Raw genomic sequence first — 23,892 nt, 5'->3', positions numbered from 1 at the left:
CCCATCTCTCCAGCTCACTCTGTCCTTGCCACACTGTCTCCTGGTAGAGTGATCAAATCCTTTATTCATGCCCCAAATATTATTTAGCCCCTGCTATGTGGTACAGTAGGTGCTTTGTCAGGCAATGGAGAGACAATGATGAGAAAGACATCCCTCATGAAACTGACATCATGGCAGGAAGGTAGACAATAATTTTCTGTACCAAGTGCTGTGAAGAAAGGAAAAGAGCCTATAAAAGTGAACCTGAAGGGAGCAGTGGCTCAGCCAAATGATGCAGCAATTTGTAGGTCACATTAAACATTTGGGGCTTCATCCTAAAACAGACAGGAAGACATTGGAAGCTGTCTTAGTTTGGATTCCTCCAAAAGCAGGGCCTGGGCGAGAACTTGGGTGCAGGTAGTTTATTTGGCAGGTGATTCTAGGAAGCAAGGCAAGGAGCAGGAGACTGAGAAAAGAGAGGTAGGGAACCCAATAACGGGTGTATGAGTAAGTCAATAACAGGGTTGGCAACTGGCTCAGGCCTGCTGGGGACCTTTTAAGGAGCTGGACAGAATGCACCTTGGTCTCCCACATGCACTTGGGGAGGGGTGCTGGCATGGGCATAGAGCTGTGCACTACCACTGCACTGACATCAGGTGGGAGCAAGGGATATGTTCATGGAACACAAAGAACATTTGGTCAAGTAGTTTTAGATGATTGAAGTTGTATGTTTAAAATAATCCCTTTGGTCTGATATGAATAGGGGGAAAAAAAGCCAGGAGCCCTAGTGGCAGAGGACCTCATGGTGGAGGTGGCAAATGGTAATGGGTTGAATGGAGGTTAGCAGTGGGAATATACAGAAGTAGGTGGATCACATAAATATTATGTAGAATTGACAGGACTAGATGACTAAAGGTGAGGCATAATGGGGAGGGAAGGCAGGAGGACTCCCAGGTTTTGAGGGTATAGCGCCAATTATTGAAATAGGGAACACTGAAGAAGAAACAAATTTGGGATAAGAGTGAGAAAATATGCTAAATATGAGTGTAGTTTTGGGCATGGTGAGTTTGAAATGTCTGCTGGGCATCCAAATATAGATGCTGATAAGGCAACTGGATAGAGATGGTTGTGGCAGTCTCCAATGTGGTTCCCAGAGACTCCCACCTCCTGCTACCCAGAGCCTTTTAGAACCCCTCTCCTTCAACAACTTGCTTCTAACCAACAGAATATAGCAATTTGACAAGGATGTCACTTCTGTAATTAATTTACAAAAGCAAGATATGACTTCCATCTTAGTACAAGTCTCTCATTGCCTTCTTGACTCCCATGTCTTGATGCAGCAAATTGCCATGTTGTAAGCTGCTCTTTAGAGGCCCACATGGCAAGGAACTGAGGGCAGCCTCCCGCCAACAGCCATCAGGGAACTGAGGCCCTCAGGCCAACAACTCATAGATCAACCCACAATCACAAAATGAGCTCAGAAGTGGATTCTTCCCCAGTCCAACCTCTGGATGAGACCCCAGCCTTGGCCAACACCTTGACTACAGCCTCATGAGAGATACTGAGGCAAAGAACTTAGCTCAGCTGTGTTCAGACTCCTGACCCAGAGAAACGGAGATAATAAATGTGTGTTGTTTTAAACAACCAAGTCTTGGAGTAAATTGTTACACAACAACAGATAACTAATACAATGTGTCTGGACTCAGGTTGTGAAGGGCAAAGGGGGCAGAGGGAACAAGACAGCAGTCACCAGACCACCACATGCATGTAGATGGCCCAAACAAAGTCACTTAATTTCTTGGAGTTTCAGTTTCCTCTCATGTAAAATGATGTTTATTAACCTGCTTGTTACTACCTCACAATATGAGAAAACACTTTGATAACAAGTACTTTACTATGCGCAAAGTAGTAAATGTAAAGTGGAAATGTTTTTAATACCTCTAACATGAGTGTTACAGAATCAATAATCATCTAACCCACAGCAATCATTATCTAAGATTCTTCTCCAGGCATCCCACCCACTCCCCTCTACAACTGTTTCAAAGACGGGAAATGGTGAGGGTAGAGATAAAATTATCACAGGAGTGAAGGATCAAACTTACTTTTTAATAGCAATCAGCTCCCCAGACTCAATGCTTCTTCCCAGCAGCACAGAACCATAGGTTCCATCCCCGAGCTGCCTGATTGTTGTGTATCTATTCATGGTGTGCCTGCTCAGGCCAGACACTCATCTCACGGCCGAAGCGGTTCAGTCCTGCAGTGGTAGCAGTCCTCCCCAGAATGTAACCAGATTTTTCGATGGCAGCACCAGCACAAGGTATTCAATAGGACGTGACTATCTCCCAAATACATATTTTCAAAAATCAGTCTTCTGCCTGCAGAGAAAAATGAGAGACAAGGATAAATGCTAATATATACATTTTGAGTATATATATTTTTATAAGTCTAAATCTGTGTTTTATTGAACAGTCATACCCACATACTTGCATACCATTCATGACTACAACAGCAGAGCTGAATAGTTGTGTGGTGCTGTATAGCCTGCAAAGCCCAAAGTACAGCAGGTTTTGGAACAATGTTGTTTCGTTATAATGTTGATGAGGGAAAAAAACTTGATTCCCAGCCGGGGCTGCTGTCCATGTGGAGCTTCCACATTCTCCCTGTGTCTGTGTGGGTTTTCTCCAGGTGCTCCAGTTTCCTTCCACATTCCAAAGAGGTGCACACTAGGTGAACTGGTATGTCTATACTGTCCCAGGCCTGAGTGAGTGTAGGGGGTGTGTGTGAATGTGCCCTGCAATTGGTGTCTGTCTAGGGTTGGTTCCCACTCTGGGCCCTAAGCTGCTGGGATAGGCTTAGGTTTACCACCCACAACTGTAAACTGGAATAAGCAGGTAATAATTACCTTACCTTTTTTTTTTTTAATCTTTCTTAAATGTATTTATAACTTACATTTATTCCAATGTTTAATATTCAAAGTGTTTTAGTCTTTATTTAGAAGTTTGGTGATGTTTTTATGACCAGAAATATGCTGTAGGAACTTAACTCTTGTTTTTATCAATTAGCCTATGGCAAAATTGGTTTTATTATATGTTGTTTGGCATAAAGTTGCAGTTTCCAAAGAACCTACTGATAGGTTAAATGAGGACTTAGTGTATTGACTATGTTGCCCTTTACACAGTTCACCAACCCTTGGTCTAAATAATGCTCTTTTATAATTTCTTATACAACTAGAGATATTATGCTTGGAAAGTAAATTTGTCACTGACTCAGAAATGAATCAGCTCCAATTCAATGCTTTTCTGCTGACTAACCATTCTGGGCAAACACTGAGAGATAACTGTGGTCGATGAAAATTGTCAAGCTATGAAAATTTCTGCTAAATATACTGTGTTCTGTACACTTGAGCTACAATTAACAATGTAAACATACAAAAGCTAAGAAATGCTAAACTAAAGTTCTCCTGATAGAGAACTTATGTGTGCTCCATGAACTATGTGTGGCCAAGCATCAATGGTATTATTATCACTACTAGACATTCAGAAGCCAAACAAAGAACTAGGAATTCAAGGCCTATGTGCAGGGTGTGCTCCTTTTAACGTCATTCAGTTTGTGTCTTAAAAATAATGTCACTGATTTTTCATTTATATAATTCAGTCTGCCTATAATAAAGAAACTATAGTAATAATGTAAAGTGACTAGTACTCCTACAAAGTGTCCAGATCACAAAAGACAAGGACAGACTAAGGATTTGTCAGAGATTGGAGGCAATTAAGCAGACATGCCAACTAAATGCAATGTGGGATCCTTGACAGGACCCTGGAATAGAAAAGGACACTAGTGAAAAAGTTGGTAAGATCTGTTGTTAGTAGTATTGTGCCAATGCTAATTTCCTGGTTTTGATCAATGTTCTATGGTTATGTAAGCTATTAATATTAGGGAAAGTGGAGTGAAGGGTTTCTAGGAACTCTGTACTATTTTTGCAAGTTTTCTGTAAGTCTAAAATTAGTTCAAGATTAAAAATTTAAAAATAGGCCGGGCGCGGTGGCTCACGACTGTAATCCCAGCACTTTGGGAGGCTGAGGTCAGGAATTTGAGACCAGCCTGGCCAACATGGTGAAACCCCGTCTCTGCTAAAAACACAAAAATTAGCTGGGGGTGGTGGCATGTGCCTGTAGTCCCAACTACTCGGGAGGCTGGGGCAGGAGAATCGCTTGAACACAGGAGGCACAGACTGCAGTAAGCCAAGATCACGCCACTGCACACCAGCCTGGGTAACAGAGTGAGACTCGCTCTCAAAAACAATTTTCTTAAATAAAATAAATAAATAAATAAATCCAGACTACGTTCTCCTGAAAGCTGTGTGTGAGCTTGAAAAATCTTAAGAAATATAAAGGTCCTGCCTGATTTCACCATGCTTTATCACAGAATCAAACAAGCTTACAGATCAAACCCCCGCTCTACCCACCCTGCGCGCATTCTCTTTCCCCTAGAACCACTGGCTGGAGGGGCATTTTCCTTCCTGAAACTCTTCAGGATCAGACTCCCTACAACCTCCTTCAGCAGCTCTTTTGGGTGATGTATTCCATTGACGACTAATAAATATTTATAAAGTACATTCTGTGTGACAGATCCTATCTTTAAGCTCTGAGGATACAAAGACCAATAAAATATGGTCCCTTCTTTTAAAGAGCTTAGAGTCTCCTGGCAGGGGATGGGGTGTGGATAGGAAGGGGGAAGCAGATATGTACCAATCATGAATACAAACTAAGATATGTCCAGTATGCTTAGGGCACAAGATGTGGAGGGGAATTAAGGAGAAAGCCCTCTTGGTTTCCAGCTGGGTCAATTCCATCTGGGCTTAGGGGAGGGCAGAAAAAATCTTCATAAAAGATTGTCTTAAAAAAGAGAAAAGCAGGTGTTTTGTAGGGCAAATGGGATTCTAGTACTCCAAGAAGCAGAAACTAAGAGACAGGGGCTTGAAATTGGGGGGTGGGAAAGGGGGAGCTTGTAGAAAGAGTTGGCAGAGTTTTGTTTATGGAGGAACCCAGATGCCATTTTTAAAAATACAGGTTTTGACTGGAATCTGCACTGGAGAAGAAAATGTTATAAAGCAGGGGTCCCCAAACCCAGGGCTGTGAACCAGTCTGTGGCCTGTTAGCAGCTAGGTCACACAGCAGGAGGAGAGCAGTGGGTGAGGAAGCATTATTGCCTGAGCTCTGCCTCCTGTCAGATCAGCAGCGGCAGCATTAGATGCTCACAGAAGCACGAACCCTATTGTGAACTGCCCATGGAAGGGATCTAGGTTGCATGCTCCTTAGGACACTAATGCCTGATGATGTGAGGTGGAACAGTTTCATCCTGAAACCATGGACAGTATATTAGATAAAAATATTTATCTGTGTTAAAGTACTGTAGCTGTAGTTACTGTCCTGTGATTCAGTAAGAATGCAGTTTCATTCTTGGGAAATACACTCTGAGGGGTTTACAGTTAAAGGACCATGATGTATGCAATTTATTCTCAAGTGGGTAGAACAAAATTTTTACGTGCATGGCGGGGAGAACAAATGGGGTAAAATGTTAACAACAGGTAAATCTGGGTAAAGGGTATGCTATGGACTGAATGATATCCCTCCTCCAAATTCACATGTTAAAGCCCTAACCTCCAATGTGATTGTATTTGGAGACAGACCTACGAAAAGGTAATTAGGCTACAGAGGTCATAGGATAGGGGTCTGATACAATAGGGCTAGTGTCTTGTACCTCTCCCCCACACCCCCTACCACGAGGACACAGGAAGAAGGCAGCCATCTAAAAGCCAGGAAGACAGCCTTCACCAGAAACCAAACCATTTGATCTTGGACTCTCCAGCCTCCAGAACTGTGAAAAAAATAAATTTCTGTTAAGATACCCAGTCTTTGATATTATGTTATATATGGTAGCCCAAGCAGACTAAGATAGGATGTATGGGTATTCTTTTAGTATTCTTGCAATTTATGTAAATTTATAATTATTATAGATTAAAAATTTCAATTATCCCTAAAATGGTAGAAGGGAAATTTTTAAAAGATACAGGCATCTTAAATGTTTTATTTTAGATCAAAATATACAAATGCAGACTTATTTAATACAACTTGTTGAGAAGACAGAACACTATCATATACCATGGTTCCTTCACTTCATGATTACTGTATTATGGAATAGATTGGATTCAGGCTGTGCTTTAACCCAAAAAGCACATTTGGACCACAGCACAAGCAATTCTGGCTCTGCATTTGTTTTCCCCTTTTTCTTCTTAATATTTATCTTCAACTATTTTTTTCATATAGCATACACACAGTCCTCAACTTATGATGGTTTGACTTATGATATTTTGACTTTACAATGGCGCCAAAGCTACATGCATTTAGTAGAAATCATATTTCGGGTGCCTGTACAACTACTGTTTTTCACTTTCAGTGAAGTATTCAATATATCCATGAGCTCTTCAATGTATTATTATAAAATGGGCTTTGTGTTAGATAATTTTGCCCAAGGATAGGCCAATGTAAGTGTTCTGAACATGTTTAAGACAGGGGAGGCTTACAATGATGCTCAGTAGGTTAGGTGAATTAAATGTATTTTTTTCCAATGATTTTTTAACTTACGATGTAACCCCACTCTCAGTTGAGACACATCTGTGTATGAATTCTCTATCATTCATTATTTCACTTTCTAACAAATTAAGACTCCCAAACCATTGTTGTATGTCATCTTCCTAAAAAAAAAAATCACTGGAAACTTGATTTGTCAAAAAAATCAGCCAACTGATAAACAATGTTTTGTTTAAAGGAGGCTTTGCCCTAGAGACAATGGGAAGTCAACTCAAGTTTTGTAACTAGGGGCTAACATGATCAGATCTGCATTTTGTAATCCAGTTAGAATATTTTTCTTCATGTCCAACCAAAACTTTGCATATTCTAATTTAAGCAAATTTCTTCATGCCTAGTTTTCTGTGGATATAAAAAAGCCATGTGATAAAAATGTCTATGCACATGAAATTAGTAATCAAGCATGTGTCTTTCAGCGTTCTCCTGCCTTAATTACACGACCTTTTCTCAGAGGAAGCATTTTCCACTCCTTTAATTACCTTTGGCATTCATCTCTGAATCCTCACACATTTCTCATTTCTCCATCTCCTTGATGAACTATAGTGACCAAAACTTAATAGTAACCTATATTACAGTAGCATGTGGGTTTCCTTCATGCTTTTTGCAATGGCATTATACTACTGATTTATGTCAGTTATTAATAATAAAGTCTTTTTTGGATAGTTAATGTCCCTTCATCATCCACTTAAATTGTACAATGGGAACAATGGTTTCCTAGATTATCACTGAGAAAGCTATTTATGAAAGAATTAAGAGCTTCATTGAAATCCAGATAGATTGGATTCATTCAATGCACAGTCACCCCAACAATTCCTCCTTGTTATAGTCTGTCATATTATCAAGGAACAAAATCTACGTACTCTGGCAAGATATGACTCTCACCATACCATGCTGGTTACTTTCTAATTTCTTATGCTACTTCAGGTAATTACCTAACAACTATACAATGGATCAGACTAGTGTCTCTTCAAGCATTGATGGCAGATGGTATAATTTTATTTAAATTTTAATGAGATGCTAAGCATTATGCAAGGTTCTTGGGCACACTATGGATAAGGCTAGGTCTCTCCTTTAAATCACTCACAACTGACAAATACACAAAAAATGTAGAAACTGCTATGAGGATGCAGTAGACAGCAACCAACTTTTGGGAGGAGGAGAGAGATCTGATAATCCTTCAGAGAAGAGGTAGTATCAAGATATTAAAAAATGAAAAAGGTTTTCTTACGCAGAAAAGGAGAGAAAGAAAATTACAAGTGGAGGAAACTGTAAAAATGTTGGTGAATACGAGAGCTTAGTGTGTTCACAAGAGGGCAGGCACAGCCTAGTTGTTCTCACCCTGGTTGAATACAGAATCACCTAGAGAACCTTTAACATTTACTCACGCCTAGCCCCAGCCCCAAGAAGCAGGTCGGGATGGGGGCTGAGCTTTGAGAGTTCTGAAAGTTTTCCAGGTCTAATGTGCAACCAGGGATAAGTACAAGGCTAGGGTATAAAATCAATCCAACAGAGGGCAGTGGGGGAAATTGCAGGAAATAGCTAGAAAGTTAGGATGGGCCCAATTATGAATGTGTATGTGTGTCATGCAGGAGTTTTTTGTTTTTGCTTTTGTTTTGTTATTTTTTTGAGACAGGGTCTCACTCTGTCACCCAGGCTGAAGTATAGTGGCGCAAAATCACAGCTCACTGCAGCCTCAACCTCCTAAGCCCAAGTAATCCTCCCACCTCAGCCTCCCAAGTAGCTGGGGGTACTTAGTGTACAATACGAGGCATGATTTTTATTTTTTTTAAGAGATGAGGTCTCTTTTTTTTTTTTGCCCAGGTTGGTCTCGAACTTTTGGGCTCAAGCAATCCTCCCACTTTGGCTTCCCAAAGTGCTAGGATTATAGGCGTGAGTGCACCTGGCCTCACGCAGGAGTCTGATTTTTGTCCTACAGAAGGGAGTTCCTCAGACTTTTTAAAGCAGAGAAACAGCATGAATAAAACTCCTCTGGAGACTACATAGATGTTAGCATACAGAGATCAGAGGCAGAGACTAATTAGGTTACTCCAGTGGCCCGGGTGAAATATGATGAAGGCCCAAACAAAGGCACTGGACTGGGTGAGTCTTAGATACAACAGGAGACTATGGGTTTGAGATAGCGAATGTGTGTGCTTGTGTTATTTGGACAATGTACAGAGATATGGGTTCTGTTTTCTGGGGGCTGAATTTGAGGTATGTACCAAACCTCTCACTGGAGATGCTCAATAAGCAAATAGCTCTAAGGTTGTTTTATTTTTCCTCAAAGACAGAGTATTACTGGAGCTCTTATTGGGAACACAGCATTCAGACAAGGCTGATACACCGTATCACTCCAGGGTACTCCATTCACATAGAACACAATGTGAAAGGTGCCCACTGGAGTTGTTCAATAAGGCAGCCTGTGTTCAGAATAAGGAATGCAATAGTCCCATCACACCCTTGGTTTACTGCTCCAGATGCTTCAAGATAAATATTGAAGAACGTAGTGTGGCATCTAAATGAAAGTACAAGAAGGGTAGATGAAGAAACACCGGATGCTGGAAGCAAAGGAGACTTGGAAAGCCATGATAACTGTCCCAAGTGTACAAAGGGACATCAGAGGGAAGGGTTAGTTACACTAGATATGGATCCAGAGGACAGAACCATGACCACCCTTTGAGCTTTCTATTAATTCACATTAGTGAATTTTCCCATACTGAAAAAAAGTGAATGGTATTAGCCAAACTAGCATTAGACAAGAAGCACCAGTCAGCTCATAGTCAAATCTGAGCATATCCTAGCAGGATGTGGTTAAATACACTTGAGAATGGTGTTGTTCAGTTATTCATCCTTTTTGTGGTTGCCCAAATATGATGACTCATGTCATAATCTGAAAGTAAAGAACAAAAACCTACTGTTGCTCTGGGAAAACAGGGCGATGGACAACGCACTAGAAAAAAGAAGGGAGCCATGGCAAGCACCTTTGCTGCTCTACTCCACAACAATGCTCCCCTTCTTGCTTAGTTTACAGGACCCTGATTTTACTCAGGATTCGACATACTCAGGCACGGCAGCCACCCCAGGGCATGAACTACAATAGATCTAAGCCAAGCAAAGGAATTCTACTTCCTTACTAAAATCTGTTTAGGAGTGGTGCCATGGCTCGGACTTATGAGAATGAAAGTGAAGTGAGCTGGTGAGGAAGGAGAAGAGCTTCTGAGAAGGAATCTACTCCCTAATAAAGACAGTTGACAAAGAAGCTGCACTGAACATGGCTGTGTAAAGTTGTGACATTAAGGGCTGAAGCAGAGACGACTACAAGACATCAACCCTAAAGATGAGAATCCCATCTGTGAAGGATGTATTCATAGAAAGAGGCTGAGTCCATGATGACATCAGTGGGCTGCTGCTTGAACCCTGAAAATATATGCCTTTGGGTTTATTGTTTTGCAACCTAACTGAAGGTCTCTGTTGAAGAAGTCACTGTTAATCTATCCAGTACAGCTGAAAGCATTCCTGATACAGTGGGTTATGCTAACTTAGGTGACAAAATACAAAATTCTCTACAGGAGGTGACAGATAGACCTTTATGGTTAGCATAGTTTTGAAGACTGAAAGAGGTGTACAGCTGGAGACAAATTAGAAGTAACTGTCAGCCTGATGTTCATTTCCTTTCCATTATCTGCTTCCATTTTGAAAGAAAATATGACGCAAATAAGATACAAACCTATTGTGGTAAAAGAATGTCCAAAAACAGCACTCGGTATCACTCCAGGTTGCTTGGACAACTAGCTAGCTGAAGCTGTGTGACCTTGTGGAAACCAGTCATGTGCCTGTAACATGGCAGGTGGGAAACATGAAAGGATTCCACTTTGCATGACAAGTGGGGCACAGCGTGGGGACCACTCTGCATGTCATCGATAGTGACATTTACTATAGACAGCCACAGAGCTTCAGTCAAAGACAACCAAGGCAAGCACAGAACTCTCAAGCTGAGTTCTTTTTTCTTTTTATGAGACAGGGTCTTGCTCTGTCTCCCAGATGAGTGCAGTGGTGTGATCATGGCTCACTGCAGCCTCATGGGCTCAGATAATCCTCCCACCTCAGCCTCCTAATTGGCTGGGACTACAGGCACACACCACCATGCCTGGTTAACTTTTGTATTTTTTGTAGAGACGGGGACTTGCTATGTTGCCCAGGTCGGTCTTGAACTCCTGAGTTCAAGCACTCTGCCCTCCTCAGCCTCCCAAAGTGTTGGGGTTATAGGTGGGACCCACTGTGCCCAGCCTCAGTCGGAGTTCTAACAGGAAAAAAGGTTTCAGCACTCTAATGACTATTTTTAGTGTATTAATATTAATACATCCTTCTTTGATACTTAATGGGAGACATCTACATCTACAGAGTCAGTGCTTCAAAGAAGCAGGCAAATATCAAAAATTTGATACTTGACAAGACATCACAATTCCAGCCTGAAATCTCTGAGTATATGACATTAGCATACAAAGATTTCACACTGTGTAGACCAGACACCACACACTGGCAGCATAATATTTTACCCATAAGTCACTCCATTGAGACCTCAGTCCATAAGTAGAAGGCTGTTTCTACTGTTGGATTCTTTACAATTTGTTAAAAAAGCCAACTATTGTCTTTTCTATGGTTGTGAGGTTTACTCGCATTTGTGTGTGTGTGTGTGTATCTATACACATATTCACATACATATAAATATAATATTCATATATTATAAGTATATCATATATAAATATATATGTAAATATGTGATATTTATTTTATAAAATTATATAGGCTGGGTGTGGTAGCTCACACCTGTAATCCTAGCACTTTGGGAGGCCCAGGTGAGCATACTGCTTATCCGGGAGTTCAAGACCAGCCTGGGCAACATGGCAAAACCCCATCTCTACAAAATACAAAAATTAGTTGGGCGTGATGGTGCATTCCTGTAGTCCTAGCTACTTATGGGGCTGAGGTGGGAGGATTGCTGGAGCCTGGGAGGTGGAGGTTGCAGTGGGCCTAGGTCACACCACTGTACTCCAGCCTGGGCAACAGAGCAAGACCGTCCCAAAAAAAAAAAAGGTTTTTTTTAATTTAAAAAAGCATATAAATAAACGTTTTTGATATACAGCAATATGTGAAATATGCTCAAGACACTAAAGTATCAACAAAGCATCACTCAAGTGAAAAATTAAGTATAAGGCCCTATGTTCAGTATTGAGATAGAAGATCCACAGAGCTGTGGGTGGCAGATCTGGCCTCTGGGGACTTCTCATGCAGTTGGAGAGGTGGGAAATACACAAATGACCAGGAGACATGGACACTGGGTTAAGTTCCTACGTGGAGTGGAGATGAGAGTGCTACTGGTGCACAAGGAAAGAGTCACTTTGTGGATCACTGGCTAGGAATCTCAAGGAAGGCTCTGGGCCACCAATTTCTAAACTACAGCTAATTTTTCTTGTTAAGGACATGTCACTTATCCATATTCCAATCCAGGTATAGATAACAAAAATTAATTTTTTTAAACTATACGAAGTTTTCCTTGTCAGTTATATTAATTTCCCACAGCTGCTCCAACAAATGTTCACAAAGTTGATGGCTGAAAAGAGCAGAAACTTATTCTCTCAGGTTTCTAGAGGTCTGAAGTCCGAAACTAACATTCCTGCATTGAAGTAAAGGTGCTGGCACTTCCTTCAGAAGCTCTACAGGGAATCCATTCTTTGTCTCTTCCAGGTTCTGGTGGTTGCAAGCACTCCTTGGCTTGTGACCACATCGCTCCAATCTCTGCCTCTATGATCACATTTTCTTGTCTTCTCTTTTTAAATCTTCCTCTGTCTCTCGCTTATAAGGACTTATGTTTTCATTTAAGGCCACCAAGGTACTGCAGGATAATCTCTCCATTTCCGATTCTTTGATTCAATCACATCTGCAAAGTCCATTGTGTCATATAAAGTAACACTCACAGGTTCCAAGGATTAAAACCTGGTATATTTGCAGGTTATTATTTAGCCTATCGCTCCCCAGCAAAACATCCCAAAGACTTTTACACAGTCATCTAAATTGCACAGCAGCGATTTTCATTCATTCAAAGCTGGGTGTTTTAGAAATGAAATCAGAAATCTGTGCTTACTTACCCAGTGAACAAGAACATTCCATTTTAAAATATAGAATGTACTCATCTCTTTGATTTTACTTTAAGCTCCAGAATTCATGTGCAGAATGTGCAGGTTTGTTACATAGCTATACATGTGCCATGGAGGTTTGCTACACCTATTAACCCGTCCTCTAAGTTCCCTCCCCTTGCTCCCCTACCCCACAACAGGCCCTGGTGTGTGCTGTTCCCCTACCTGTGTCCATGTATTCTCATTGTTCAACTCCTGCTTACGAGTGAGAACATGCGGTGTTTGGTTTTCTGTTCCTGTGTTAGTTTGCTGAGGATGATGGCTTCCAGCTTCATCCATGTCCCTGCAGAGGACATGATCTCATATCTTTTTATGGCAGCGAAGTATTCCATGGTGTGTATGTACCACATTTTCTTTATCGAAGTGTACTACTCTTTAACTTTGCACAGTGAACAAGACTTGACAATTCTAGCGTGAAATCTCTGAGTATACGACATTAGCATATGGAGATTCCATGCTGTGTGGACCAGAGATGGCACACTGGCACTCGGGGGGCTGAATCCCAGATTTAAAAATAAGGAATTTCGGCCTGGCGCAGTGGCTCACACCTCTAATCCCAACACTCTGGGAGGCCAAGGGTGGCAGATCACTAGGTCAGGAGTTCGAGACCAGCCTGGCCAAAATGGTGAAACCCTGTCTCTACTAAAAACACAAAAATTAGCCGAGCATGGTGGTGTGCACCTGTAATCCTAGCTACTCGCAAGGCTGAGGCAGGAGAATTGCTTGAACCAGGGAGGCAGAGGTTGCAGTGAGCCAAGATCACGCCACTGCGCTCCATCCTGAGACAGAGCGATACTCCGTCTCAAAAGAAAAAATGGAATGTCCTATATAAATTCCGATTTGGAGCCACCTGGGGTCCTTAGCCCTTCATGGTAATAAGAAATGGAAGAAATGTCCCCACCTCTTCAGGCTGGGTGTGTGCTCTGCAGCTCACCACAGTCCCCATTTTTTCCTTGTTGTCACTTGCCGTTATTTTTTAAGCTGTCCTTTTTTGTGTGTCCCTTCATAGCCACTTGTTTTACTGGATGAAAAATATTTCTCTGTTCCTATGCCTATATCAAAAGTGACAAAGTAAAAGCCTGAAGAACAAAAAAAAAACACCTTTTGCTTAAAGAAAAATTGGAAGGGAACAAAAATTGTTCTTTTTGAGAAGAGAAGAGCAATTTCTTACTGTTTGACAAGCACACACCCAGCTTCCTTGAGTCTTTTATTTTCCTCCTCTGCCCTGACAGCATTTAAATTCAGCTTCTGGTACAGACAGTTAACACTGCTTGAGAAACGAATGGAACGTAGCAGCCTGTCCATTACCTTGAGAATTAGCATGTATTTCTAACTTGCAGTATTTCTAAATTCTACTTTGACTCTAAGAATTCACTTGGATAAATCATTCACTATAATGAATCTACACTTAGCACCCTAATATATGAAATATGCCCAAAACATAGTAATTTTAGTAGTATGTACACAGTACTATTATAAGTGCTTATGCATATATTATTAGTATATTTAACCCTCGTAACTCTACCAGGTAGGTACTATTACTATTATCCCTATTTTACAGAGAAGGAAACTGAGACACAAGTTACATGTCTAGGTTATACGACTAATATGGCAGAAATGAGACAGGAACCCAGGCTGACTGTACCAAACTTAAGGAAAAGGTTTCAAAAGATCATGAAATCTTTGGAGGATCTGAAAATGAGAGGAACAGAAGTAGTACTTTGTATCTCAAAGCCCAAATATGGAAACCAGTGATATGGCTATGCTCTTGTTGGCTTCATTCTGCAATTAAACATCAGCGAATCCACTGGAGCCATCAGCAGCACCAACAGGCCCACGGTGGAGGCAAAGTGAGGGACTGGTCCCAGTTTCCACTCAGCACTGACCTGCTGTGCCTCGGGGCATCTCTTGGTCCTTGGGTTTACTTTCGGTGGAATCAGGGCATTGGACTTGCTCTAAGGTGGTTTCTTCCTCTAAAGCTGTGTGATTCTGTGACTCTGTATCAGGAATCGAGCTAGTATTTGTCTAAGAAAAAAATGGATAAATATTTCTGCTTTTTGCATCACATGAACAAAGGTTAGCGGAGAAGACAGTACCACTGAAGGATCCCCTATGCTACATACCTTTCTTTCAAGAGACGCACAAGCACCCCATTGCCTCAGCCAGGCCCCAGTGAACATTAAACATCAATTCCTTCTCTTCCGAGATCACACATCACATCTTCTAAGCCTCCTGCCCCAACCCACACATATAGACCCAGAGAATGGCCCCTCTCCCTTGATGCCATAGTGCCTTGTCCTCACCTCACTGCCGGCCCCTTCCCCGTGGCAGTGACCTGCAGGTGCACCCTCTGCTTCATCCTCGACACTCTCCAAGATTCCTTTATCTTCGTGTTCTCACTCCACTGGCAGTAGCAAGTCCTCAAAGATTGTTTGAAGGGCCCAAATTTGAGTTTTAGTCTTTGCTATTTATTTTCTGTACCACCTTGGCTAAGTACCTCAAAATTCTCAGTGCTTCTATTTTGTCATACGCAAAATAAAGATAAACTGTTGGGTCCAACTAAAAGTTTAGAAGTTCTGAAGTGGAAGAACAGTGAATACCACAGAATAGCTGGGGCAGGGAGGCAGCCTGGGCCCTCCCACAACAATGCCCGGACGACTGAGTCTCAGAGAGTCACAGAAAGGCCCCTCCATGCAGTCAGATCAGGCCTCTGGCCTTTGGGTAAGGCTGTACCCAACTAACAAAGAAAGACAGCTTTATCTCTCTTTCAAAGAGTTCCAGCAAACCTCTGAAGTCAATGTTAGGATGTTCCTGGCTAGGTGACATTGGGAAAAACCTTCCTGTGATTTGCCCCAATTCCCTCCCCTCAGCTTCAATCCTCGGTGCAGGCAAAGAACATCTGCTCATCGCCAGCAGCTCGCATCAGGTGCCTTGCTCATTCACAGCCTAAAAAACGGAGGCGAGGGGCAGGGAAAATTGTAGTTCATTCTTTATTTTGAAATCTTAATCAATGAATTAATGCCATCATTACACATTTTCTAAGACAGAAGACAAAAAATTACAACAAACTTGGCGTTCTCTGGGAGTTGTGGTTTACCAGGCCCATTGACACCATTCAGTTCCTTAGAAGAAGCTTGTCGCCCTTTGCATTAATTATCTTACATGGAAAAGATTCTGTTACTTTCATTTATCCTCCTGGGAAAAGTGGATTATATGCGAAATCATTAGATGACCCTTCTCATGGTACTTCTGAGTTCCATTTTACCTTTACAGGTTTATAATTACACTTTGTATTCTAGGTTTGAATGTGTCCTAACTTTACAAAAGTCAGTGAACACTGTTAATTTCTTTTAAAAAGTTACTAGAAATAGTACATCTGGGTTTTCATTTTTCTCCTGGACCTAATTCTTCTGCCTCTGTACATTTTAGCAAGCAAAACTGTAAAGCATTTTGCCTCTTGGACTACTGCTTTTTTTCTGCATAAGGAATAGTAGCTACAAAGCCAAAGGGACCTTCTTTACATGGATCTTGCTTTGTCTTTACCCTGACAGAGGAGTGAATTAAAGATGCATTCAGCTATTGCATCAACTGGATGCTAACAAGAGAAGATAATCCGTTACGTCATGTGCCCTCTTCTGTGCCCCAGAAACTGCTTCATACCTTTACCATCCCTCTCCTCTTTCAATCCCAGCTTCTGAAAAAAGAACTCATCCTGCACTAGGTCCTTAATCCCACGAGAAGCTTCCACAACTCCCTGTCGCTTCTCTTACAATATCAAAGGTGCTCATGCCTTGAACCTTAAAAAAATTCTTCAATCGCTTGCAGATGATTTTTAAACTAGGACACACAGTTGGCTTTAGTGGACTGTAAAGAACTGATGTAAAGGTGAAATGTTAAAAAAATAAAAAATAAAACAGCCAGAAAAACAAACCGTTACCCTGCCATGTGTGAAACTGTAGATGAGCTAGAATGAGAGTCCCCAGCTTAATGAAAACTGCCGAGGGTGGCAACAGTCCTGCTTGCCTGTGTTTCAGGGGTGGGCAAGATAAGGGATAGTGAAGATAGGGGAGTGACTAAGAGCATATCACATACAAGTTCATGTAGATAATAACTTTCATGATATTGGCAAATAAGTAGCTGGACATTACACAATAATACTTTACCTTTCTGGTTCTAAAGCATTATCTTTTATGGTAGTTACAAGGTCAGCCACATATTATCAGTATCTATATACATATTACAACACATTTGACAGAGGAGCTGATCTCAGGGTAAGATGCTTTCCTAGCATGTATAAAAAAAATCAAAATGAATTAACGTAAAGGAAGTAAAGGCTAAATGTAAAAATAAAATAGGGCAGGGATCAGCACACTTTTTCTGTGAAGGGTCAGTAAACAGGTTAGGCTTTGCAGGCTCTCCATCTCCGTCACAACTTCACTCTGCCATTGTAGCATGAAAGCAGTCAAAGACAATATGTAAATACATGGGCATGGCTGTGTTCCAGTACAAATTTATTTACAAAAACAGGCAGCAGGAAGGATTGGCACACAAGCCATAGTTTGTCAAGCCCTGAAAATGAGGAAACCTCCCAAATAAGCAGAAGCACTTTAGTACTCTCCATAGAACCCTCATTTACCCGTAGGTTACAGGGCTACATACAAGCTGTGTTTAACCTTAGAATATAAGCTCTGTGAGGGCAGAAACATTGCTGTGTTCACAACTGTATTCCTAGTACTCAGTTCCCAGAGAATTGGCATAGTTGGCACAAGTACGGACTCACAATAAAGACAGGTTGAATGAGTTAACTAATGAATGAACAACTTATGGAGCTTCAAAAGGCAATCCTGACCATAGGTGATTTTTCTGTACTACCATGTCCACCCTCACTGCCATCCTGTCACGCCCCACTTCTTTGCAAACTGGACAACTGTATTGGGACTACGGTACCAAAATTATGACTCCTTCTAAAAACTTTTACACTTATTTAGGAAAAAATTTGCTTTTCAACAGCTAAGATAACATGAAGGCATGTATATCTTACATTTTTCTCCCTCACCTTTGTCTTAGTTAAATCATTCTCTAGTAAATTCTCCTTTAAAGCAAAGGCAATGTCCAAGAGGGCAAAACCATTAATAACTATCTTCGGGGAACCACAAGTTCAAGCAGCTAGTAACTTTCATGATATTGCCAAACATGTAGCTGGGCATTACACAGAAGTACTTTACCTTTCTGGTTCTCAGGCATCATCTTTTATGGTAGTCACAAGGGCAGTTACATGTTATCAATACTTTATCACAGGTCATGCTTCACCTATAGAAAGGTAAAAAAATAACTCACACTGATCTCTCCTAAAAAAAAGTGTGGTTCTCACAAGCTCTGGGCCATTGTTGTACATTTATCAAGTGGCTACTAAGGGTTCTTGACATGGTGGGAAAAGCACCAAATGAAAAGTCAGGCACCATTTTGGCCCTTTCATTTCAAAAAAAGTGAGTGAGGATGACAATCATTTGCTAGGAACTACAAGTTCACACAGATAGTTACTTTCATGATATTGTCAAATACAGTTGGACATCACACTACAATACTTTATCATTTGGTTCGGAGGCATTATTTTTTATACAGCCATGATTAGCTTATTTGAAGATAAAATATAACTGAATGCTAATTAATATAGATTTGAATGCTAAATTCATTAGGACCTATGTTCAAAGCCTAATGTTGAAGAAACTTCAGACAATAGTTATAATTTTTTTTTCTGTAAAGGACCTTAATGATTATTCAACATCCTCACTTTACAGATGAGATCCAGAGACCCAGCTAAGAAGAACAGAATCCTTGTTATCTTCTGAGTAGCTTTTTTTTTTCCTTTTTTTTTTTATTTGAGACGGAGTCTCGCTCTGTCGCCCAGACTGGAGTGCAGGGGCACGATCGTGGCTCACTGCCAGCTCCGCCTCCCAGGTTCACGCCATTCTCCTGTCTCTGCCTCCCAAGTAGCTGGGACTACAGGCGCCCGTCACCACACCTGGCTAATTTTTTGTATTTTTAGTAGAGACAGGGTTTCACAGTGTTAGCCAGGATGGTCTTGATCTCCTGACCTTGTGATCTGCCCACCTCGGCCTCCCAACGTGCTGGGATTACAGGCATGAGCCACCTCGCCCCGCCCCAAGTAGCATATTTTTTAAATGTGTGAATATAATACATGTTTTCTAGCCAACTAAAGATGTATCAAATGTTCCCCACGTTCCCCTTAGTGAAAAGCATATGAATATTTTGCTAATTCTGAGCCCACATAGTTTTAAAAAAAAGGGGGAGCAGATCTTTGAAGATGTGCTATCCTCAGACTCAAAGATGACTTCACATGTCAACATATGCTGGATTTGATTTCAGCCTGCTCAAGTGAGTGCCACGACAAGACACTCTTCCTACCCAGGAAGACTTTCAAAGCACAGTGAGTCAGGTACTTAATGTGCAAGGATAGTTCAGTTTCCTTGGAAGAAAATCAGGAATAGAAGCCTACTGTTTGGGTTGAGCGTTTCCCTAAAACCTGTTGAGTAGTAGTTTTTCCTAATATTGGACAGCACTTCACTAGGAGCAGACAGATTGAATGAGGATGCCCACATCAACCTTGGTACCATCTTGACATAGACCTGAACTGCTGCTTTTACTTCTTTGGTTGCAATCAAAGGCATCTCTGATTTTCTTTCTGCCACAACATTTCTCTTACTGCCACAACATTTCCTTAGCATTTTAATGCAATTCACCCCAGAAAATGATCTGTTTCACTAACTTCTTTTTACTAGGTAATTTTCTAGAACACATGTGTTTTTATGAGGAAGTTAAAACTGTATTTCAAAGGTAAGCACAACCACAAACTAAGATACAATTATACTATAATCCCAAAACATGTGTATAAGTCATCTGGCACACACCTCTGTTTGCACATTCTCCCTGTCAACCACGTCAGCCATAAACACTGAGGTCCACAGATAGGAGATTTCTAATACTCTAAACATAGGCCCTTCTCAGAAAGCGACAGTTATCAAAGACCACAGGTGAAAGACTCAACAGTTAAGTGAGATACTATTCACAGGCTTTCAGATCAACATACAGAGGGGTCATTAGACCCAGAATTCTCCCAAGGAACCACCAGGCAAATATACACACTCACACAGATCCCACAAGCAGAAACATTCATTTTATCAGGGCAAACATCAATAGAAGGGTTAGAGACCACTCCAGCTCTGCAAGATCCCACAAAATGAAACCGAGGAGACTGCTGCAAGAGCAGCAGTACAAAAAAAAAAAAAATTTAAGCCGTAGTGTTCCTGGCAAGGTTCAGATGGAAAAACAGCAACAGATCCCAGAAGCAGAGCTGCAGCCAGGAATAACCTAAGCTCAAGCCATTTTAAGTAAGGGCAGGATAATACTTACTAAGGATTCACTGCATGGTTACCCTGGTTCTCTAGGCCTCCAGGCTGAGTGTTCAGGAATTGGACTCTGTTAAGTTACTGTCAAGGGACAAGCAGATCTTTATCAGGTATATGCTAGTTATGGGTAGGCACTATAGACCATCTTCACACCACAACTCAGGGGTGAAACTGCAGGGAAGCATTTTCCCTATTTTGCATGTGAGATTAATACTAGGAGATTTACAGAAGGCCACACAACTAATAAGTGGAGTCAGGCCCTTGTCCCAATTCTGCCGTACTTCAAAGCCCATGATACCACATTACCATGCATAAAATATGGCTCCGGCCCTAAAGAGGCTTAAACTAACCTAAACCAATCAGAGATCAATACAGCCAGTATAATGAAGGGCTAACAAGCAAGTATCCTGAGAAACAGAAAGAGAAAATATTGTAAGAGAAGTAGACAGGTAGGAGTCACACAGGAGAGTGAAGAGAAGGGAGGGGGTTTCTAGGGAAAGCACTATGAGCAGTGGCACTGCGGTGGGAAGGAGCCTGGCACCACTAGCAGGACAGCAAGAAAACCAGACTGCTTAGAGTGCAAAGATGCATGCTGAAATGAAAAGAGAATTTTAGACAGGAAGGGCGAGGCTGATTATGATAGGCCTTGAGAAGTCAGGCATAATATTTTAGACTTGAGATAGTACATAATGGAGAGAAACTGAAGGTTGCACATCCAGAATAGACATGATGAAGTGGTCATTTTAAAGATTAGACAGGCAAGAGAACACTGAAAAGACCAGAGGGAAGCTTCTCATTCATTTATTCAGCAAACATTTAATGAGAGCTTACTAAGAGTCAGGCTTGGGAGGCTGTTGCGGTACTGCAGGAGAGGAAGAGTGAGGACTAGATTAGAATATAGAAGGAGGGATCTATATAAAACATATTTCAAAGGTCTTGATGACTCATTGATACAGAGGATGAAGGAAACGAAGGAAAAGATGGTTAAAGATAATTCCAACGTTTCAAGATTAACGTAATTTCCACTGTACTAGGAATCTCAAAAAGCAATGAGAGTAACAAACAATAAAGTATAAAAAGGGCTCTGATGATATTGAACAGTCAATAAATAAAACTCCTAAATGGCTTGTTTGACATCCTAGTAGTTCATTTACACTTAGTCTGTGGAGAAGAAACTTCAGTGAAAAGACCTTTTTTTTGTGATTAAATGCTGAGTTCCCTTGGCAAGGACAGCAGAGGTCTGCCTAATCAGACAGGCTCCATCAACCCTCCAGCAACCCCCTCCACCATCTGAACCTAGATTGGTTTCATTAGGAAATGTGGCGGCCTCGCCGCTGCCTGGCCGCCAGTTTTGACTTTGGAGAAGGGGACAAGGCAAAGTGGAAAGGGAGAAATAAAAAGTGGGCAGGGTCATTCAGAGAATGGGGAATGGTACCGGATGTCATTTTAAATAAAGGATCCCAGGACTGCTTTCCTTTCTATACTTACTTCCTAGTGTTTTACAAGTCCTGATCTCAAGTAGATAGGAAAGCCTTAAAGAGTCTTTACCAAATTGTAGCGCATTGTTCAGAAACTATTTTAAATGTGCATATTTATGCATATATTAACTCCCAGCACAGTTCAGCATATGATTGAGACACAAATTCTTCTTAATAATTTATATGTTGACTACAGAAATTTAAAGCTCATTTAAACTTTATATTCGGCAATGGTGCCATTCACTATTGAAGCACACCCTGAAACCCCACTCACTGGGAAATGTGAGAAATGAAAACTGTAACTATCAAACTTCTGTTACTACAAAGAGTTCTCCCGGTTTAAAAAAAAAAAAAAAACAAAACCCACAAGCGCCAATACCTTAGAGAAATCCAGTCCCGCTTGTAAAATTCAGTATGGAAATCCCTCAGCCTAGCCCAGCTCCAGCAAAAGCAGGTCTTATTTAGTTATAAGTGGAAAGGAATACTCTTCTCTGCAGAATGATGCATTAGCTACCTTACATATAAGTCCTTAATGTTAGTGTCAAAGTCAAACTTTAAAAGGTTAACATTACAAAAGAATCAGTTGTTCTGAAAAATCCTTCAATATCCTTCTCATAACAGCTACTCAGATTAATAAGAAAGAAATCAGAGCAGAAAGAAATCCAGTAAAAAAAATGGTTGCAAAATAAGTACGCGAGGATTTTTGCTCAGACCCCTTGTGGGACAGCCAAGGGCCTAGTCAGGGAAATTCCAAGAGCAAGTCCTCAACGTGCCCCGCAACGAGGCTTCAAATGGGCTAGGGTCTTCCCTCTCTTTAAGACTAAAAGATAAACACCCATCAAAATCCTCTAGGCTCCGAGTTTTCATACCAGGAAGGAGAGACCCATATGATCGCGGAAAGAAACTATAACCCATTAGCCTCTTCCTGCGCCTCCGATCCGTCAGGGGGCCACCGGCCAGGGGTCTCCCCGCCGCCCCAGCCCAGCAGCTACTAAAGTGACAGGTCGCCCGGCATAAGCCCCCAAATCCCGGAGCCCCACTTACTGGCGCCGCGAACTCAGGCGGGGGCCCGCCCCTGCGGTGAGCGCAGCTCCTCGACGAGCGGGGCACAGCCGCCAGCTCCGGAGCTGGAAATGGGGACAATCCCTGCTAAGACCGGCCGAGGGATGCGTGCAGGGACGCCCGCGAGGTCCGCCGAGTCGCACGGGCCGCACGGCGCATGGTAGTGCAGCAGGAACCCGGCCGTTTTCCAGCCTCCGGCAGGAAAACAAACAAAAGGCTGGGTGGCTTCTACTGGGGACGACCGGCTGCTTTCCCTGGGAAAAGTTACCCTGCAGCTCCCCTCGCTGGCCCTGCGCGTCCCTGCACCGCGTCCCGTTCGCCCCGGCTCGCCCGGCCGAGCCGCGCGGCGCAGCTGTGGTCCAAGGGCGGCACAGAGCCCAGGGACCCCTAACGCCTGCTGACCACAAGGCCATCTCCGACTCCAAACGAACGCCTCGTTGCTGATCGGCTCGATCAACCATCAAGACTTAGAAATATGGAGGCTGTCGATGGACGTTCTGAGCACATTTAATGAAAGGTAATCGTTGTGAAAACATTTTTCTTATTTGAAAAAACGTAGCTGAGGTGGCACGACATTAATGCCACCTAATTAAGTAATCAATGCCACTGAATTGGATTCAAAGTGGTTAAACAGCAAATTTCATGTTACCTTTATAGAAAAATAAAATGAAAACCCAATTGATTGTTAGCATTCCTTTGAACTCTTAACAGTTTTATGTTGTTAGCAAGTAGTTGTAAAGACTAGACTCTTATCCAGATGGGAAACTGACTCTAGTCAGATATCCTCTACACAACATGTAATTTTATAACATGTAATTTTATAACAAATTCATTTATGTCATAAGTGATATGGTAGACATTACCTAAAATCATCTTTATGAGGCTACAGGGCTTTGAATAAAGAAGTTGCTTCCAGGTCCCTGATTTTTAAATTTACATAATTGTTCTAAGCCAACAGTTGTTCAACATTAGCGGGAAGCATCAGAACCACCTGGAGGACTTGTTAAAACAAGTATCCGGGCTGCACTCTCAGATTCTGGTGCTAATGTTGCTGGGTCACACTGCCATAAGCAACACAAATTTAACCAATAAAGCAGTAACTCTT

General features: G+C 41.7%; 3 protein-coding genes across 10 annotated transcripts in view; 1 reads left to right on the top strand and 2 right to left on the bottom strand.

Annotated features, from left to right (window-relative positions):
• Nucleotides 1-2,252, bottom strand: part of CILK1 (ciliogenesis associated kinase 1) — a 40,119-nt gene extending 37,867 nt beyond the window's left edge. For all 4 annotated transcript variants that reach the window (XM_005552734.4, XM_005552739.4, XM_005552738.4 and 1 more), the window contains exon 1: nt 2,082-2,252. In XM_005552734.4, the coding sequence (XP_005552791.3) occupies nt 2,082-2,182 (101 nt within the window). In that variant the 5' untranslated portion in view covers nt 2,183-2,252. The remainder of the gene's footprint in view (nt 1-2,081) is intronic.
• Nucleotides 2,082-23,248, bottom strand: LOC135964399 (uncharacterized). Of its 5 annotated transcripts, XM_065543914.1 has the most exons (4): nt 22,770-22,998; nt 18,046-18,130; nt 14,707-14,845; nt 2,082-2,354 (listed from the first exon to the last, which is right to left on the bottom strand). In XM_065543914.1, the coding sequence occupies exons 3-4, from the start codon at nt 14,723-14,725 to the stop codon at nt 2,212-2,214; spliced, it is 162 nt and encodes a 53-aa protein (XP_065399986.1). In that variant the 5' UTR covers nt 14,726-14,845; nt 18,046-18,130; nt 22,770-22,998; the 3' UTR covers nt 2,082-2,211. The 5 variants fall into 5 exon arrangements, with proteins under 5 accessions (XP_065399986.1, XP_065399983.1, XP_065399985.1 ...); XM_065543911.1 differs by lacking the exon at nt 14,707-14,845; XM_065543913.1 differs by lacking the exon at nt 18,046-18,130.
• Nucleotides 23,099-23,892, top strand: part of FBXO9 (F-box protein 9) — a 37,699-nt gene continuing 36,905 nt past the window's right edge. The window contains exon 1 of the mRNA XM_005552742.5: nt 23,099-23,304. The gene's annotated coding sequence lies outside the window, so the exon portion shown is untranslated. The remainder of the gene's footprint in view (nt 23,305-23,892) is intronic.

This window comes from Macaca fascicularis, chromosome 4 (genome assembly GCF_037993035.2).
Source record: "Macaca fascicularis isolate 582-1 chromosome 4, T2T-MFA8v1.1".
NCBI classification, from domain to species: domain Eukaryota; kingdom Metazoa; phylum Chordata; class Mammalia; order Primates; family Cercopithecidae; genus Macaca; species Macaca fascicularis.
Note: the sequence above shows the minus strand (reverse complement) of the source record. Positions and strands in the feature narration are given on the sequence as shown.

What these genes read in the sequence shown, in the direction of transcription:
- LOC135964399 (XM_074037820.1), bottom strand. Translation starts at nt 23,248, where the DNA reads ATGGTTGATCGAGCCGATCAGCAACGAGGCGTTCGTTTGGAGTCGGAG. An exon ending in CGCCTGAGTTCGCGGCGCCA is followed by an intron (nt 14,846 to 22,769) that starts GTAAGTGGGGCT and finishes TTTTTTTCTTAG; the next exon opens with ACAAATACTAGCTCGATTCC.